Source organism: Danio rerio, chromosome 14 (genome assembly GCF_052040795.2).
Source record: "Danio rerio strain M-AB ecotype USA chromosome 14, GRCz13ab, whole genome shotgun sequence".
NCBI classification, from domain to species: domain Eukaryota; kingdom Metazoa; phylum Chordata; class Actinopteri; order Cypriniformes; family Danionidae; genus Danio; species Danio rerio.
In genome coordinates, this window is record NC_141034.1 from 42101699 (window position 1) to 42121931 (window position 20233).

At 34.8% G+C, this 20233-nt stretch overlaps 1 protein-coding gene across 1 annotated transcript in view; it reads left to right on the forward strand.

Moving 5' to 3' along the window:
* Positions 1 to 20233, forward strand: part of pcdh1b (protocadherin 1b) — a 305780-nt gene that overhangs the window by 281365 nt on the left and 4182 nt on the right. The window contains 1 exon segment of the mRNA NM_001443932.1: positions 17272 to 20132. Within this exon segment, the coding sequence (NP_001430861.1) occupies positions 17272 to 17681 (410 nt within the window). The 3' untranslated portion in view covers positions 17682 to 20132.

Below are 20233 nucleotides of genomic sequence, written 5' to 3' on the forward strand. Positions count from 1 at the left end.
ACACAGGCACAGAGATACACACACCATCCCAAACACGTCACCCTTCTGCTGATCTAATCTCATATTCACACACCAACACTTTTTTTTTTTTGTAAATGGGCCCAAAACTGCCTGTGGTTCCAGGATGCTTGCAGAAGCTTTTAGACACACATATGCTTGGTTTTTATTTTATTTATTTATTTATTTATTTATTTATTTAGTAGAGAGGGCAGCATGGCCCAGGGAAGGCAGTGTCTTGACATTTTGTCATTCTGAATGACCTCACCTCTGACCTCTTATGTGACCTATTCTCCTATGAGTCTCTTGGCCGTCAGAAAGAAAGACAGCATCGCAAAAATACACTCAGCAATATGACACTCAACAGTAACCATCTGTGTGTGTGCACTCGGAAGTGAAAATGAGACTCTTTTTTTTTACATGTGTTTGTCAACTATTGCTTCTTAACAGTTTTCTTTTTCGCTTTTAACTGCCATGGTGTGTAACAGGGTTTATAGAAGCTATATAGGATGTATTGACACATTTTGCCTTGAGTCCGTCTGCAGTGGAAGTGTCAAAGCTGCACATGCTGTAATCTTAGAATGCTAACTAACACAGATCAGTAAGCTGCAAGTAGGATGCTGCATTTCATAAAATGTGTGAATTTCTATAAACAACTTTTATTTATCATGTTAGCATTCCTACAACTGCAGATGTATATGGTTAAGAGCAACATATTTTTGAATTGGATAAGATAAATCTCTAAATGACACTGATATAATATTCAATGTGTATTTAATTAATATAACAGGGAAAGAAATGAAAGCAAAATAATGAAAACACATGTATGTATATACCCAGCAAGCAGTTTTTGGTTTTAAATAGATGTCTTGTAGTCTAGAGTCTACAATTTGGGCTGTCTGTGAAAATCTAATAGACGTCTAAGAATAGACTATAGTCATCAAGTAAACAGAAATGAATGACTACACTTATAAAGTCTGTCTATTTGACAACTAGTCTAGTTTTGGGCTATTCTTAGGTGTCTATAAGATTTTCACTGACAACCTAAGTTTAGCCTTGTTTTAGCCAAGCTGTCTATTAGACATCTATTAAACACAAAAATGTTTGCTGGTTGTACATTAGTCAACATTTTTCACAATTGTCCTAAGACAAGAACGTGTGTTTATTAGTTTTAGTTTTGGGCTTGAACCAGGGACCTTGTTGCTTTGAAGCAATCATGCTACTTATTGCGCCACCATGATGCCCCTAAACTCTTCAATTATAAGCAATTTTTACAGTCTAAAATGTATTATGCATATGGTGTGTGTGTGTGTGTGTGTGTGTGTATGTGTGTGTGTGTGAATAATATCAAGTGGATTTCATTCATCTCTATATAGCGTCAAAATGACCATGTCTTCATATAAGAGCAGTTTAGTTTTGACTTCATATGTTATATTTCAAATTGTACACTGTAAAAAAAAAACGTAAAATTTACGGTAAAAAAACTAGCAGGTGTGGTTGCCAGAAATTTACTGTAAAAAAATGGTAAAATGTTTTTCGGTTTACGGTAGCAACAAATGTAACATTTACGGTAAAAAAAAAAAAACTGGCAGCTGTGGTTGCCAGAAATCTACCATTAAAAATATGGTAGAGATGTTTTTCAGTTTACAGTATAATTAAGTGAACTGTAAAATTTAAAGTAAAAAACTGCCAGCTGTGGTTGCCAGAAATCTACCTTTAAAAATATGGTAGAGATGTTCTTCAGTTTATGATATAATTAAGTGAACTGTAAAATTTACAGTAAAAAAACTGGCAGCTGTGGTTGACAGAAACCTATTGTTAAAAATATGGTAGAGATGTTCTTCAGTTAACAGCATAGATAATAGTGCTTTAAAAGATAATTAATAAAAATGGCAGGTTAAATAACAGTAATAAACAATAATGTCAAATTTTTACAGTTTGTTTATGTTTTTACAGTCTTTAATTGAAATCAATAGCAAAGGCATAAATGTTTTCAGAAAAAAAACGGTGAATACTCTGGCACACCATTTTCTTTATGTTTGTACAATATAAACATTCACAGAAGCAAAACCCAAGTCCACAAAATGTCCAACAAAATCAAGTCCAACTTGCACCATTCAGTTGGGGGTGTATATAAAAAAAACACTCAGTTGTTATATGGAATGATTTTGTCTCCCACTCTATTTCTCTCCGAATAAACCAACAATGTTTATTCTACTTGGAATACGCTCAATCGTTTTGTTTGGTTGGAGGTAAAAAATACTAGAGGAGCATATCCAAATTCATCCTACATTCTCTCCAGCATCCTGCCTTTTCCCCATGTTATAATACGAATCACCCCCGAACCATAAATACGGCTGTTCTTTTCAAAGAGAAATCAAAGGTCTCTAATGACGGCAGATGAGACAGAATATCTCTCCCCCAACACAAAGGTTGCGCGCGTGTGTGGATGTGCACGCTTGTTTCTTCTAAATTAAAGTCGGCTGCTGTCCTCAAAAATTCAGCTCGTCTCAGTTATGCGCTTCTCTCTCGACTGTGGTCCTAAAAGCTTATTGAGACGGGAGAGAGCGCAGGCCCGAGGGCAGCTCGCTCCAGCCATACATTTATTCACTTTTGTAGCATGATTGAAGTTTCCCTCCACTGATTTCTGGAGGGAGAAGAGAAAGAGGAGAGAAAGAGAGAGAGGGCGTCTTTTTCCTTAAAGAAGAAAAAGGAAAAATAAAGAAGGAATTCTCTCTCATTCCACTCTACTTTCTTCTGTGTCCCTCAGTTCTTCTTCATTAATAATGAAAATGATTTTGTGCAGCATGACATTTGCCTGTGAGTCTGCTGCTTGTGAGATCTGATTTGTGCAGGGATCCTGCTGGAAGATTTTCCTTCTTTTTAGTGGGCCTGTCAATTTAGCGTACCACGTTTGAGGCGATTAATTAGACCACGATTAAAAATATTAATGTTATGACCCCTATGTGAATCTCGTAATATGGATTTTTATGGAATATGGAAGTCCACAATGAGAGTGGAATGATTAATTATGAAATATCTGATGAATTTATCAGAATGTGATGGCTTTAATTCAATTATGACTTCTATATGATTGACAGGTTATCGTTTTATTCATATTTGTCCATATTCTTTCGGCTCATTCCCCTTTTCATCTGGATTAAGTTGTTTTGTATGCAAATAAGGTTTAATTTAATTGATCAAAGTCACATGACTTATATAACATGTTTTTATAATATGTCAATCAATAAATAAATCAATCATTCAATAATTTTCCTTTGGCTTAGTCTCTATTTCAGAGATTGCCACAGCGGAATGAACCGCCAACTATTCCAGCATAGGTTTTGTCTTTAGTATATTCAGTTCAGCTATAGAACATGTCTTTTGACTGTGGGGGAAGCCGGAGCACTCAGAGGAAGCTCACACCAACTCTTCACAGAAACACCAACTGACCCAGCCAGGACTCGAACCAGTGATCTTCTTGCTGTGAGGTGACAGTGCTAACCACTAAGCCACCGTGCTGGTGTATCAACATAGTGTTTTGCTGCATTTTTTAAGAAATTAAATGCTTTCTTGTTGAAAATAAATATAAATTTCTTTTTAAAAATGTATCTGAACTCAAACTTTAGGTTTTTAGCATAAATTGTGAGATTCTCCTCCTGTAAAGTTGAACACTGTGTATTTCTATATGCAGCACAAGAGCAAGAAAGACACAAGGCAGAAAGAAAGAAGCCAGGAGAAGACAATGAAAAGTGTAGGAGGCAGCGCTAATGGCAGACTTTTATATTTATAGCTGTGTTCCTCTCCCCCTCTGTCAAAAGTCATTTAGACATAAGCCATAATTACAGTTATTCATTTTCTATGGCACAATGAAACTGGGAATAGAGCATGGTCCATTGAAATACGTGTTACGAAATCAACTCAGACCAATCTTATAATCCCAATCACACCTCCAGAACTGAACTGAAGTCTGGTGTTGGTGCTGGTGCTGGTGGACTGGCTGATTTCGATAGGCTTGTACAATCAGGCTGGATTTTGGTCGATTGAATTATTTGAAAAATAATATAGAAATAGGAAAAGCAAATACTATGGAATTTTATGGTTTCAGGTTTTTAAGAACTACCAAATATCTTATTTTGTGTTTAACAAACTCAAAACTGTTGGGATCAACCATATGTTAGCAACAATTATTACATTCATGGGGGGAAAAGCAGTTAAAGTTCATCATTTAGATACAAAAATCACACCAGTTTGACATTTTGTATATACAACCTGTTCATGTCTTTTTTTTTTTTTTTTTAGCTTGTAAACTACTTATTTAAAATAAGCTGAAACAACACAACTCTTGAGATTTCATTGGGACAACTTTTTTTTTTTAATTCAATCCACATAAATTTGTTAAAATTGTTACATTAACTTAATCAATTTGTGTTGGGACAACATGAATGAATTGTGTTGAACCCTGCATTTTTACAATGTACTTAAAAAATATATATATATTTATTTATAAAATAAATAAATAAATCTAAAAAAAATGTATTGAGTAGTGCCTAATATAGTCTGCATTATTTATATTCTATTTGCATTTGTTACATGTAAAAAGTCCATATTGGCTTGAAGATATTTTTCATGCTAACATGTCCAACTTTATCCACTTCTTTATTGCCAGCAAACCCTGTATCCAACAAAATATAATATTAAAATATTGCTTGTTCATTTTGTGTATCATATTTATGATTGATTGTAGGTTGCTTTCCAAGAGATGGATGTGCTTGAAAATCCCAGTAGATCAGCAGTTTCTGAAATACTCAGACCAGCCCATTTGGCACCAACAACCATGCCATGTTCAAAGTCCCTTAAATCATCTTTCTTCCTCATTCTGATGCTCGGTTTGAATTGCAGAAGATCATCTTGACCATGTCTACATGCCTAAATGCATTGAGTTGCTGCCATGCGATTGGCTGATTATAAATTGGCGTTAACAAGCAGTTAGACAGGTGTACCTAATAAAGTGGCCGGTGAGTGTATAACCATATTGCACTGCACATATAGCGAAAGAGACACTGAGTATGACAAATAAAGCACAAAAAGTCTCGATCATCTGAACTGATGTGGTCACATGCATGTTAATACTAGATAAAAACAGCAAAGCACTTAAGCTGCTGTGTTCAGAATACTGATAATAATAAAAAAGTGAAGAAACAGAGTAGTCTCATTCCATCTGAAAACCACATCGAGTCTAAGAATGAACTTCTGAAGCAATTCTGAATCAACGCTGATGTAACTGCAACATGCTTTCATAAAGTCTGAGAGTCCTGTGATGGCCTTTAGACATTGATCAGTAGGAGTTTGTTCCTTTTTCATCTATCCATTTGTCTTTATCTAACCTACAGAAGGCTTTTTGTGCTCGCGTTTCAGTTGTTTAGGCCTTCAGCACAATCAAACGTTACACCCTCGCTTCATCTTCAGTGATTCAGCTTGTGCACAGATGAACTCAACTTTAAAACATTCATGAGTGGAAGATGTTATGCAGCTTACCCTAGTTGATTCAGCCGCGGGCTACAGCCTTTCTCCATGTGCTTATCTTCCTAAGCCAGGAGGAGATTCTATGCTGCTGATGCATACTGAAACACAGCGTGCCAACATGTGGAGGTTTACAAAATGACACACGCCGCTCCCCTTCCCTTCTCTTCGGCTGGCAGAGTCTGGAGAGCAAATTTGGTCAGCAGGCGAGGACATTGATTTTTTGTGGATCAGATAAGTTCCATGTTTAACAGATGTAGGCCAATGGGACACAGTCCAAACGATGGCACTCTCTGACTCCGCTCAGAACTCATTTAGCCCATAAGTGAAGCTTTGGCAAAGGGATGCATATCTCTGGCGGAAAGCATTGTAGGGCGTTTGCATGAAAAAATAAAAAAAGGCTGCAGAGGTTTAAATGCCAGCGAGAGTGGTGGAAAAGAACAGAAAGTGTCTATGAAATAGAGTGGGAATTAATGTCTGAAATCCTAAAATCCACCTGCAGTCAAATGAGAGGATTAGAATTTATTTGGGGTTTTAAGAATGAGCTGTGCAACCTGATCTGCATTAGAAAGATGTTCGTTCTCACGTTATTGAAGGCCAGATATGCCAAGCAGGTTTTGGCCATTATGTAGCCATAACTGTATTGACATGCAATGCTGCACGCACAGATGCACAGACTCATTGGATAATACGTGCTTCAGCCTTCATTATTGTAAAACCGCAAAAACATTTACATTTGGCTGCAGTTTCTAGGTAAAATAAAGCCTATAGGGCAGTATAATGCCAGCAACTTTTCATCCTTTAATTTAATCCTTTTTAACATTGATAATATTTACAGGGTCATATTAATGATTTACAAATGACTATTCGTGTGCAGTTCTTTGCACAAGAACAATAATTAATGCACACAATAACTTAATTGGCTCTATGATTTGTAATATTTCAAATATATTTGCCTCATCTTTTTATCTCCATATGGACAACTTTTCTGGCATGGTCAGTTTGCTCAGTAGCTCACGTGGTATATGGTGTTGTACTTGTGATGCAGTGTGCTTGAGTAAAAAAAAAAAAGAAGCTATGTAAAATCAAGTTAAACCGTAGTGAGCGTACATTTCTGCAGTGCACTTTTCTGTTCTGTTTGCTTTTAAAAATAATATTGGTTTTGTTTACGGAAGTGATTCGCTGATCTGATCTGTATGACTAGCCACGCCTTCTCATGAATGTGTAGAAGAGGGATGTGTCTGAAACATGCAACAAAACATACAGTGCCCTAAGTAACGTATTTCAGTTTTGCAAAAATTCGCACTAGACAGCGTCCTCTAGTAGAGTTGTCATCTTAAATGTGCAATAAAACTTACCAGGAGCAATCTATATACAAACATTTCTATACACATATACGTGGACGTGCGTATTTATATACACAATAAATATACAAAGTACACACAAAACTATTGTCAACTCAAATATTTGCTTTGTATTTTTGGATTTAATTGTTAAATAGCACTAATAATAATAATAATAATAATAATAATAATAATAATAATTTTAAAAATCTTGCGTGTTTCACAATAATGTAGCTTAAGGCATGTATTTCTAATGAGTCTGCACTTTATAAATACAGAAAATTAAACTTGTTCTTGTTGTGGATAACTGACTTTAATTGCATAATATAGTCATAAAATGTTCCATGTAATAGGTACTAAGATAGTATTTATGACTCTATATTTGTTTAATAAGTTATTTGTTTTTATATCTTGGTTATGTAAAACAGCATGTATTAAAACTGGCAATGGTGCAAGTCTATATTTAAAACTCCATCAATACATCAGTGCCACTAGCAAACCACCAGCTAAATGGGGATGTTTGAATCTGGAGCAGGACTTGCAGGCCTGACCCAGTCATGATGTTACCAAATGAACATTTATTGGATCAGTCCTGCTCTGTGTTAAATGTTATGTGTTATGTTCTAGGTTACTAGGGATTATATGTCATATAGTCAAGCCTGAAATTATTCATACTCCTGGCAAATTTATTTATTTATTTATTTATTTATTTATTTATTTATTTATTTATTTATTTATTTATTTATTTATTTATTTAATGTAACTAAAAAGCTGATATATATATATATATATATATATATATATATATATATATATATATATATATATATATATATATATATATATATATATATATATATATATGAAATAAATTGAATTAAAAAAATGTATTACAAATAAAATAAAAATATAAGAATAAATAAATTGTTAAGTCAGAATGTGCATATTGGACTACAAATAATTTCAGACTTGACATTTAGACATTTATTTTTCTTACAATTTTATTGTGTTTTTTTATGCATGTTTGGTGGCATTTTAGAAGTCAAATGGTCAATGAATTTGAAATTACAACCTTGTGCATGGTGTTAATGGGGAAAAAGTACAATACAAATGCATTTGCTGAAGCAACCATGTCATTTTATCTTGTTTTACACACTTGGATGCAAATGTTAAGATCCATTACTATACACATGGTTACTGTTTTTAGGGTGATATTTTGTGCAAAGAGACTGTGCCCTGTAATCATAATATGCATGAAAAGGATTAGAAGTTGGTCTTTTACTGCCTCTAGTGTTCATCTCAGCTAAAAATGCACTGAATTGTGTATTGGAGCAAAGAAATGTTGGTAGAAGCACGTTTTTCCAGTGTGTCTGGATAGCATGATTTATTTATGGTACACAATTGAACCTTGAATTGGATAACACGATCAAACCCACGATCAAAAAAGAGATTTTCAGAGCAAAATAAGCTCCGGCTGCACATTTCTGCACATCTTGCTTGTGTCTCTCGCTCTTGTGGTTACTCGCTAATGTAAGTCTTTAATGTTGTGGCTACTGGCTATCTTTTTCTGCCTGCTGCCATTAGACAGCGCAATACCTTTTCCTCCTGCTGTGTTCAGCTTCACGTCATTCTGAACTGTTGTAAACTTAGCCAGGAGAAACAAAACTACTTATGGACTTTTCTGTTACACTCTATCTATCTAATGATCAGGAACTGAACTCTGTGTATGCTGTAGAAGCATTGATGAATGTTATGCTGCTGGTGTTGCACTTTACTACATCAGTAATACAATACCTATGAAATTCTCCTATATATATTCCAGTATTACTGCATATGGAATATGACAGGGGGTGACTGTGGTACACTAAATAACATGTGGTTAGTTGTGACACATGGTTTAAACATTTTAAAACATTTTAACATAACTTCATAAAATCATAATAAAGCAACATAAGAAAATATAATAAAGAGAAAAAATGTGCAAAGATTTAAATATGTTTTTTGGGAGAATGTTGTTTGATTAGTTTAGCTGTAACATTAGGAAGTTTCTGGTTGAAGTTATTTATGATGATCTCAAATTTTAGTGTTTATTTAAAATTAGACTAGATTGTCTCCTGAAGTTAATACCTTTATTCTGAGAAAATAATGTAGTTTGTATATTTGCATTATTGTTATATTTATTTTGAGAAAATAATGTAGTTTGAGTGCTTCTGTGTTATTATTATTATTATTATTATTATTATTATTATTATTATTAATGTGTAATATGTAATGAGTTATTTCTTGTGATGACAAAACAGGTGATTTTTGCTTACATTTTAAGATTATAAGGCTGAACGGCATGAAATGCCATCAGTCTATAACCCGGGGGGCACCAACATGGTCACCAACATGATCACATGTGTTGCCCGCAGCCCTGTTCTAAAAATAGCTCACCATAGTGCCACTTACCAGTAAGCTTCATCTAATATAGAAGTAATCATTTAAAAATGTAAATATTTGCAGAATTATATATAAAAAATAAAGTGTTGCACATGTATACATTAAATACAGAATATTTCCTACCCTGTTAAATCATTGTTGATAACTTTTGTGAGAATCATTAACAATATCAGTTTCTTCACATGAATGAATATCATTAATTATTACCAAAAACATAAAGTATAATTAAAAGTAAATTGAGCAAATTTGTTATTTGAGAAGTGTTTATCAAACTGGTAGCCCTCCACTTTAATCGGTACCCAAGAAGTAGCTCTCAGTTTCATAAAGGTTGGTGACCCCTGCTATAGACATTATCCAGTATTTCTTAGTTGCAATCAGGATATCACAATTATTTAAACCAAAAAAACTAAGCAAACACTGGCAGTTTCTGTGGTATAAATACAGCACTACAAAATACAAAAGAGAGGGATCGACTTTGTCGACCTGATTTAATAGTGATTTTTTAGCTTCAGTATGTAATTTAAGCTGAGAAGTTTTTCCTCCCTAAAGACTTATTAAGCTGTCTCTGTCGCCATCTTGTGGCAGAACGTCAACCGTCACTTTCTTTGGTCTGCTCAGACAGGCTGATGGCGGCAGATGCCCTTAATCCAATGCTCTGAAATAATAAATATTTTAAAGTAGGCACTATCCCTATAAATAAACTGCATAATTGCAATCTAAACAACTACATTCTTGCTTAAAGAAGCCTCACAAGTACATTATGTTGTCTAACAGCAGGAATCTTTTTCAAACTATAGAGTGTCCTCTGCTTGTCAATGTATGTGGGTGGAGTAATACACAAGAGTGAAGGGTGAAGAGGCTGGACGAATGCTGTTATTTGCAGAATATTGCACAGCTATCAGCCAATCAGATTCAAGAACCAGAAAGAGCTGTTGTATAAAAAAAAAAGTATAATTAAAAAAATGTATATATATATATATATATATATATATATATATATATATATATATATATATATATATATATATATATATATATATGTATGTATGTATATACATATATATATAACTTTCTCTAAACCTCATGGGTATTTACAAACCCAAAAAGACATTGATAGTGCCCAGCATTACCAATGTACTATTCAATTAAATTCAAATATAATTTATTATTAAATGAACAAATATTAAATCTACTTCTCTCTCTCTCTCTTTCTCGGTTCACTCACTTTTATAATCCTCTGTACCCTTTTCACCTTTCGTTCTTTCCTGTGGCCTCCACTTTGCAATTTTTCTTCCCTTCCTCCATCCTCTTAAAACCAGCGTGTCGATTAATTAATAGCTGGCTAATTTAATTTTCTTTAAAAGTAATAACATGTTTAAGCACGAATAAAGAGTGACAGGGCAAAGTTCTAATCTGCCCAAAGTTTAATTAGTCTCGGCAAGGTTTGCATACAAGCAGACGGGGGTCGGGAGAAGAGGAGACCCGAGCGAATGACAACAGAACGGAGGCTTGGAAAAGAGTAAAGCTCCATCAACTCTGCCTGTCTGCTTCCATCCGTGCGCAAGACCGGCCTGCTTTTTACACACAAGGGATTGTGGGATAGCCGGAGTGCTGGTGTTAACTGTCAAATAAAGGCTGGCTTTCCCATTGCTATCTTCCACACCTGTCACCCTGGGCAAACCTGTGTGCTGTGGCCTGAGCGTTTGGCTCTCTTGGGTGGCTTTAAGGCAGAGGCGAAGCTGAAAATCAATTGTCTAAAACTGTTATGGAATGAAGTGAAGCGGCTGCATATATTAGGGATTTGCTTAGAGGGCCCTGGGGTAAATGAACAATGAGCAATTGACTACACTGCTCTGTTACAATGGCTGCGCAAACTATGTGGATGAGAAACAACAGCAATATTATTATTATTATTATTATTATTATTATTATTATTATTATTTATTTTATTAGTTATTATTATTATTATTATTATTATTATTATTATTATTATTATTATTATTATTATTATTATTATAAATAATTTTGGCACACTGTTATTATTGCTATTATGATTATTAATATTGTATTGTTATAATAATAATAATAATAATAAATGTTATAAATTATATATATATATATATATATATATATATATATATATTATCATCATCATCATCATCACACTGTTATCACTATTATTGGTATTAGTAGTAGTAGTACTATTAAATATTAATGGAATAATAAAATAGATATAGTACTATTCATTTAATATTTTGTAAAGAAATTGTGCTATAATATTTTAATAAATAGTTAGTTTAATTAAATTATTTTGCATAAATTTTATTTGCATTTTAAATATCAATTAAATGTTTGCTTTTAAAATATTGCATGCAATAAAAATTATATTACCTTAAATTTAAAAATAAATCTAAAGAACAGTATAATGTTGCCAGTATTTAATATTGATAATACAATATATATATATATGAATATATATATTGTATTATGAATATATATATATATATATATATATATATATATATATATATATATATATATATATATATATATATATATATATATATTCATAACAGATGGCTTGTTTATTAGGTTAATGTCTTACAATATTATGTTTTATTACAAGTCGTGTGTGTGCGCTTGTTTGTGTGAGCGCGTTTATGCATGAGTGAGTGTGCCAATAACAATGGTCTCAAGTCCATTTTGAAACTATATTAGTGTTTATTATTTATGAACCGGTGCTCTTGGTTTCCCTCAGTTGATATTTATATTCAATTTATAACCTGGAGTCTACCCTGAATATACATAAACTGCATAAAATGGAAGATAAATGGAAAATAATTGCCTTTGATTGATAGCAGGGGCTTAGTGAGGTGGATACTGAATAATAGTTTAGCTTTTGTTATCCCTTAATACACACAAAAAGCTTATTTTTATTCATTACTGTCATTATGATCAAATCGTTGTGACTCTTTCATATGAAAATCCTCCACCCGCATGTCAAATAGGCATTCTTACCTATAATAAAATGGTCAAATGGACATTTTGACAGCTCCACAATTGGACATGGAATTCGTGAGAAAACAGCTTTAACCTTGTATGTATATTTCCATCCAAATCACACCCCAGGGGTGCGACAGCTGAATAAAAATGACATGAAGCAAATCTCTTGTGCCAGTCCTCCATCACACAAGAGGAGAGCAGAGGAAAAAAGCAAGGCATCCAGTCTTAACACATCTTTCCTCTTTACTTTAGACAGCACCAAATGTCAGATACTCATCTGGAAATAATTTCCATTCTATTATGGCGACAAGGGGCCGTCGGAATCTAATTAGTTGAAAAAGAGTGTTAGAGAGCCGGATTGGGAGTGATTGGTGATAGGGCTAGTGGTGCAGGGCCAGCTCTCCAGCCTTCAGGCTCAGCAGAAACACTCTTGAGGTTAACTGGAACTCTGAGGAAGGAGATAAGAAAAGAAACGAGAAAGAGGGATTCAGTCACTGTGTGCCAGACATGAAGGTCTCTCTTGGTCTGTCAGGCAGAGCCTAAACTTTGAATATTCCTCCCTTAGTGATATTAAAAAAGATAAGAGATATAAGAGAAAAAAAGGGGGGCAAACATAAGTTGGCTCCCAGTAGGGGTACTGCTATGGTTCCTTGTTCCCCTGACAGTATGATTGCATTTTGGTCAATGGGGGAAGGGCAGAGATCCTGCATATGGACTCCCATGTACTTCTCTCTGATAAGGGCCTTACTATATGTGTGAATCTATTTATCCATCCATCCACTTTTTTCCCCTAATTTCTGTTTAACAGAGAGAAGATTTTTTTTAACACATTTCTAAACATAACAGTTTTAATAGCTCATTTCTAATAACATTAAATGACATTTAAATGCTTAGCATTTAAACAGTGTATAACAGTGTTTTTTTCTGTAGACTATCGAGAAAAAAAAAAAAAAAAAAAAAAAAAAAAAAAAAAATATATATATATATATATATATATATATATATATATATATATATATATATATATATATATATAGCTTAAAGGGGCTAGTAGTTTTGACCCTAAAATCGTTCATGAAAAAATAAAAACTGCTTTTATTCTAGCAGAAATAAAAACAAACAAGACTTTTTCCAGAAAAAAAAATATATATTATCAGACATACTGTGAAAATTATTTTGAATAATAATTTTGAAATCAATTGTATATATATATATATATATATATATATATATATATATATATATATATATATATATATATATATATATATATATATCATAAAATAGATTTTTTTCTGAAGTCCCTATTAAATTGTTACCATTTTTTAATCCATGTCCAGGTCTGGCAGCAACACTTTTATATTACTTTGTATAAATCAACAAATCAGATTGGTTCTCAAAAACAGTAGTCATAATAATGTAACGCCATTAAAAAATTGCCACGCTTAAGATCTGATTTCTTTAAAAATCAATCATTTTCACTGCCTAATTGATATATTATATAACGTGTGTATCAAACGAGACAAGAAGCACTGCATTAAATTCCATTTCCAACATGAAAGCTGCTACTGACTGTGTTTGTGTTTAAACGGTCTTTTATCTTGTTTTATGCTTGAACAACTGCTTAACTCTGTTTGACTGATTACATTTTATTCATATTACAACATCGATGCTGTAAAAGGAACCTTATTAAATTGAAAATAGTCACATAAGCCTTTCAACAGAATTTATAGTTGGTTGAAAACACTAGCTGTGCATATTTCCATTAAAATAATCCTATGAACTATTCAGTTACATTGTTACATCAAGTTCCATTGCATGTACATGCCAACTAATTCTCATTAGATTATAAAGAGACTTAGGTCGGGGCTGGGGTTAGTGTAAGTTGACATGTACTTGCTAAGTTTCTTATAGTCAATTAAATGTCTGTTGAAGGAGCAGTATCAACAGATATTAAGCAGACAGTCTACTAATACTCAAATAGACCATTAAAATAAAGTGTTACCATTCAGTAGTTACATAATCCACTAAGATCGATGGAAAATGAAAAGGAACTTTTCTGCCATACCATGGCTGCAGCCGGCACAATGATATTATCCAGTACCAGAAAAAAGTCCCCAGTATGGCAGCAACATTCCTTGATTATCATGCTGGAAATAGAGTATAATTCCAAGCCATATCGACTTACCACTTTACAATTTTTGTACATAATGAATAGGAACGTTATCGAATCTGTTTTTATGCTAATCCGATAATTCAATTTATGCTATGCTAATCTAAAAGTCCCACAGTTTGACAAAATGGATTCAGAAATGGTAAAACTTAACTGTTTAACTCTAAGGGACTTTATATTCCCAATATTTCCAAACAAGTGTAGTGTTCATTTAAAGACTACTCTGTAACAGTCAAATACTATGAGCAAAATAATGGCAAACACTTCACAGAGTTCAGACATTTAGGAAAATAAATGTCCCCTCTTGAGAACTCGCCCTTCTGCGTGCCCAACCCCCCTCCCTCCTTTTCACATGCACACTATCAAACTAATCTAATGTCACTTTCAGAGGAAAGGTTAGGCTCAGCTTTTGCATTTATATTTTCCAGACAGAGAGTTTGACCTTTGCAGATCAGACCGTTATTTTCGCTTCTTGTGATGCCATCCAGCTTCACCAACCTTTTATTGTTAGATTAGCATCCATTACACTGATTGGTTACAGTGAGCACCAGTGGAAATAGACTGTAGAGTTGTTTGCGCAGCTGTGGCTGACTGCAAAAATGAAGCTTCATAATAAAACACTGGAAAAAAATTACATTTCAATTATGCAGGAGTAGGGCTACATCTAAAATGTTCTGTTTGAACAGATGCAGTCAATTAATTTAGCTTAATGCTGACTAGAGGAAGTGAACATATGAAACCAGAACCGAATGAAATTATCGCACAAATGCATTCTTCCTGAATTCCACACTGCTGTAAATATACTTGACATAGTTTGATTTCCAAACATCACTTTGAGCTGTTTCTTTTAGAAGCAAAAGTAAACAGTGCAGCCTGTGTATTCTGCTTCCTGAGAGATTGGCTCTAATGACTTGGTTCTTTCAGGCAAAATTACCATTTATTAAAGTAGAAAATTAGTGTTTATTTCACATGATACAATGTTGTTCATATAAACAAAAATGTGACTTTTGTAAAGAAGACTTGCTGTAAACACCACCCCAAAATATAACCATCACTGAGGACGTAGATTATGAATTCATAAATGAACCAAAAAATGTAAAAGTCATGAATTGCCATGAGATCACATTTGTTCTTTTGGAGAATTTGGCGTATGTTCATATGGAGGATTGTGTACAGTATGATACCAACAAACTCTGGTGCGTTAACTCTGTTGGTCATCTGCTTTTTTGTGCACACCAAAAAAGCTGACCATGTCTACTGTAAAGATGGGTCTAAATAGCATCTTGTGTAGTCTTATTGAAATGCGATTAAAAAACAGGACATGATGTCACAAGATACAACCCTAAAAATGCTCAAACATACCCAATTTGAATAAAAATAAATAAATCTTCAGCGGTTCTTTTACTCGTAAGGAGAACTAATTTATGTGCTGTATTGGTTCTTTGGCAATTCTTTGGGGTGGTTAAGGTGATATATGTAGCACTATACACTATTAAGAGCAAGTGTACAAAATCTGTCACTTGTACGGTAAAGATGAACATTAGTACCTTTAGAGTACACTTTTGTATCTTTAAGATATACTATGAGGTACACATTTGTATTTTTTAGGGTAATAATATACTTTACCTTTTAACTCTTCTAGAGCACCTGTAGTTAATCTTGAAAAATCAAGTTTTTCTATGAAGCCCTGGGTAAAAAATCTGGGAGTTATTCTGGTTGATGTCCCAAGCTTTGACAAACAGATAAATGCAGTGGTTAAATCCTGCTTCTTTAAGCTTCAGCTCTTAAAAACAGGTAAATCTATTCTATCTAGAAAAAAAAAATTATATTTTGAAATATATGTTTTGAAAAAATAACCCATGCTTTTATTACCACTAGGTTGGACTGCTTTAACTCACTATACTTTGCGATTAGTCAGAAAACCTTATCCCATTTACAATTAGTTCAAAATGCTCCTGCAAGGCTTTTAATGGGAACCAAAAACCATGACCCCATTACACCAGTTTTACACTCTTTGCACTGGTTCCCTGTGCACTTTCGAGTCACTTTTAAAATTCTTCTCTTGGTTTTTAAATCTCTAAATGGCCTGGCACCTTCTCATCTGTCAGACATGTTGATTGAGCATCAGCCTGGTTGATCTCTTCGGTCATCTAATTAGAGATTGTTTTGTATCTCTAAGTCGTGGCTGAAATGCAGAGGTGACCGTGCTTTGCAGTAGCTGGTCCTAGGTTGTGGAATGCTCTGTCCCTCTGTGTTAGATCTGTTTAATCTCTGTCTGTTTGTAAATTTAGGTTAAAAAGCTTACCTCTTTGTTTTGGCATTTTATCAACGAAAATGGTCTGTTTTAGCTATAATTTTATATTTTTCTTTGTAGTGATGCGTATTGTGCAGCACATTGGTTAACCTATAGATATGTTTAATAATGCTATATAAATAAAATTGACATTAACATTTAAGGACCAGATAGTAACAATAAAAAAGATACCGTTTGAAAAGGTTCTGCCCCAGTGACTGATTTTGTACCTTTATTTTTAAGTGTATACATGCTATAAAAAATGCACTTTCTGTGGTTCCCCTATGATTACAAGCCATCCAAGGCACATATGTATTAATATGTAGCACCCTAACCCCCTCAAAGAACTGCTGGGGAATCATTACAGGTTTTACGTAGCACTTAAAATGGTTCTATTTAGCAGAAAATGCCATTTTCTTTCAGAGTTTTTTTTCCATTTGTGCTTTGATTTAGATTAACTGAAATTGCCTCATTATTCTATTCTTTTTTTCTTTCAGATTTGAGGCCTCTACCTGACGTGGCCATGACGGGAAAATGCACTCGCGAATGTACAGAATACGGCCACTCAGATTCCTGCTGGATGCCCGGACAGCCCTCGCCCAACCGCAGCAAGAGTGCAAAGAGCGGGCCCAAGCTCTCCACCTTCGTGCCTTACCAGGAGAGAGAGGGTCAAGAGCGTCTGATGGCTGACAGCAGCTCTAAGCCTCACGGAGAGGAGCGGAGTGGAGGCGGGAGCAACAAAGTGGCCAGCATTCGTTTTTTGCCTCCCTACACTAGTGCCTATTCCACAGGCGGCGACTCCGGCAAGGACTGTCCCCGGGAGGAGATTCCCCTGAATCAGACAGCTGATTACGTCCCTGCAACCACACCATCCAGCCAAGGCTCCAAAAGAGAAATCTACCTGTGATTCACCTGTTCTCCGTCTAGGTTCGATTCCACTTTTGATCCAGTTTACTTGTGATCAGCAATGCCTGTGAGAGGATAAAAGGCCTCGTTGTCAAAACACCTGCTAATTCTCCTACACCACCAGACCCCAATTTACACAGACGTCTTCTCCAATCTCCTCAGCTATAAGCCTAATGGCTGACACATAACAGCTAGAGACCTTATTTAAAACCCTTGGGGTTTCAGACAACCCTGCACATTGTTAGAGGCTCTGGAAGCCCAATAGATATGAATAAAGAGAATAATAAAAAAAAATAGTAGAAAACAATTTTGTGAATATAAAACGAAGAACACAATCCCCATGTAAACTTCTAAACGAAAGAATGTAAGGACAATTTTTAAGTGAACTTTGTGATAATTTAATGTCAAGGTTATATTCTTGTTTGATTTGGATTAGTTCACCGAATTTTTTAATTATATATATATACATGTATACTTATGATCAGACTGTAGTTATGCTTACCTAAAACATATACACTGACCTACACATCCAAATAGTACTTTTTTCTTATGTGTGTGTGGGTGCATCTGTAGTAAGAACTCAAGCCAGATGAACTGGCAAACCAAATACTGGCAATCCAAGAGAGAAATTCTCCACATGCATACTTTACAGAAGGGAAAACATCCACTTTTCTTTCAGCACTGAATGGTTTCTTACATTTGTCTTTTTTTTTTTTAAATAGGAAACTCATTTCTTAATGTACAGCGATGTAAATACTACATGTCTGATGAGCCAGTTTTGATTTACTATTTAGTTGTACAGACCCTTGAAGCCACCGCAGCTTCTTCTGTTGATGATAGTAGAAGAGACATTGCTCAGAGGATTTCCCTTTCTGCCAGTAAAAGAAGGACAGCAGTTCTGGACCTTGGAATGCTAATGATAATCCACAGTATGAGCCTCTGCCGTGGACTCAAAAGAACTTGAATTTGGGGCAAAATCCAAGGGAAACAAATGGATTACAGCAGGTTTGCATGATGCCATTTGTCATTTCGGACAAATTTGATGGGCTCCCCTAGGAAGCTTCCCCAGTAACTCTTCCTCTGTAATTCTTCTTTACTTCATCAGAAGTCTCTCTGCAAGGAGCTGAGGCTTTAGGTGACTTGCCCTCTGGAAGAGCATTGTTCAACCCATCTCAACCCTAGTGAGGAGCAACAACTTTCACAAAAACTAAAAAAAAAGAAAAAAAAAACTGTCCATGTGCTGTGCAATAGCCTACTCGTTTTCGGACGTGTCAAACTCTGTTGTGTAGATGTGTGGTTTTGTCAGAGATTTTCGCTCTGCTCTGTTGTGAGCCTGACCCTGTCAAAAATGAACGCTCGCAAGAGGTACACAAGTTCAAAAATCGTGGCAGCAGAACATTTCTCTTGTGTTTGACCACATTAAAGTTGTATTCAACAAATCCAGTATATTCGAGAACATCTGAGATTCTGTTTTAACTGTGCTTTGAGCGCATGACATAACAAGACTCCCACGGCGAGCCTAGGAATGTCTAAATTACTCTAACCTATTACCACAAAGTCAAACAGGCACTCACTTAACTGGGACGCTTTTGTTAGAACCTCTAATTTCCACATCTGAAAGCGACGTCTTTCAGATAGAGTTAACAGGAAGTTCATTTAGGACCGTTATTAATAGTGGCTGACGGTAAGAGAGATTGCATCAGTTGTGATGCAGGTCAGCAGAAGCTATAATGAGTATTCAAGGCCCCAGCAACACACAATAAGTGCACTATAATTTACACCATGTCGCACAGCAAAGTCACCACTTAAAACCGGTTCTTCACCTCGGATGTTAACTCTGTAGGTGTAGATTCAACATTGGCAGAGCTCCACGTTTTTGATTTAATATAAAGTCTACTTTTTTAAAAACACACACACACACACACACAATGACCCCAAATGCTAAAGGTTGGTGTCTCAGGTGACGCACATTTGGTGTGACATTTCCTTTTGAGAGAGTGGATTCATTTAGTTCACAGCTGACCCCCTTTATTTGAACACTGAAAGACCAAACACTGGAATGACTATGGGTGCGTCTCAATCAGCTCCCTAGCTCGCGAGGTCATGTACACAAATTACATCACTAGTAAGAACAGTGATGAGTTTGCCTCACTACACACTGGGATACTGACGGTACATTCACACTAGGCTTCAGCGCAAGCGATTGAAGGATGGCTGAGACTTACGTTGGCGCTATAACATTTAAGAAATTTCCAACTTCTGGAGCAAGCAATGTCGCAATTCAGTTTGGCAATGCTTGATGTCTCCCATTCAAAGTGAATCCAACATAATGACAAACTGTTAAGATTATGTTGGATGATTTAGTTCACATAAATCATGTTTCACAATTTCGAACTTCCATTAAGGGAGCAAAGCAAGCATCAATGCTCCCTGATTTTTTGGTCATGAGTGTGACTTAAGAACATCCATGTTGTACAACAGCACAACTGGAATTTATAAACAACATAACTTCTTTGCCGGAAGATCGGGTTGTCAGGGTAGTAACTTTTGACC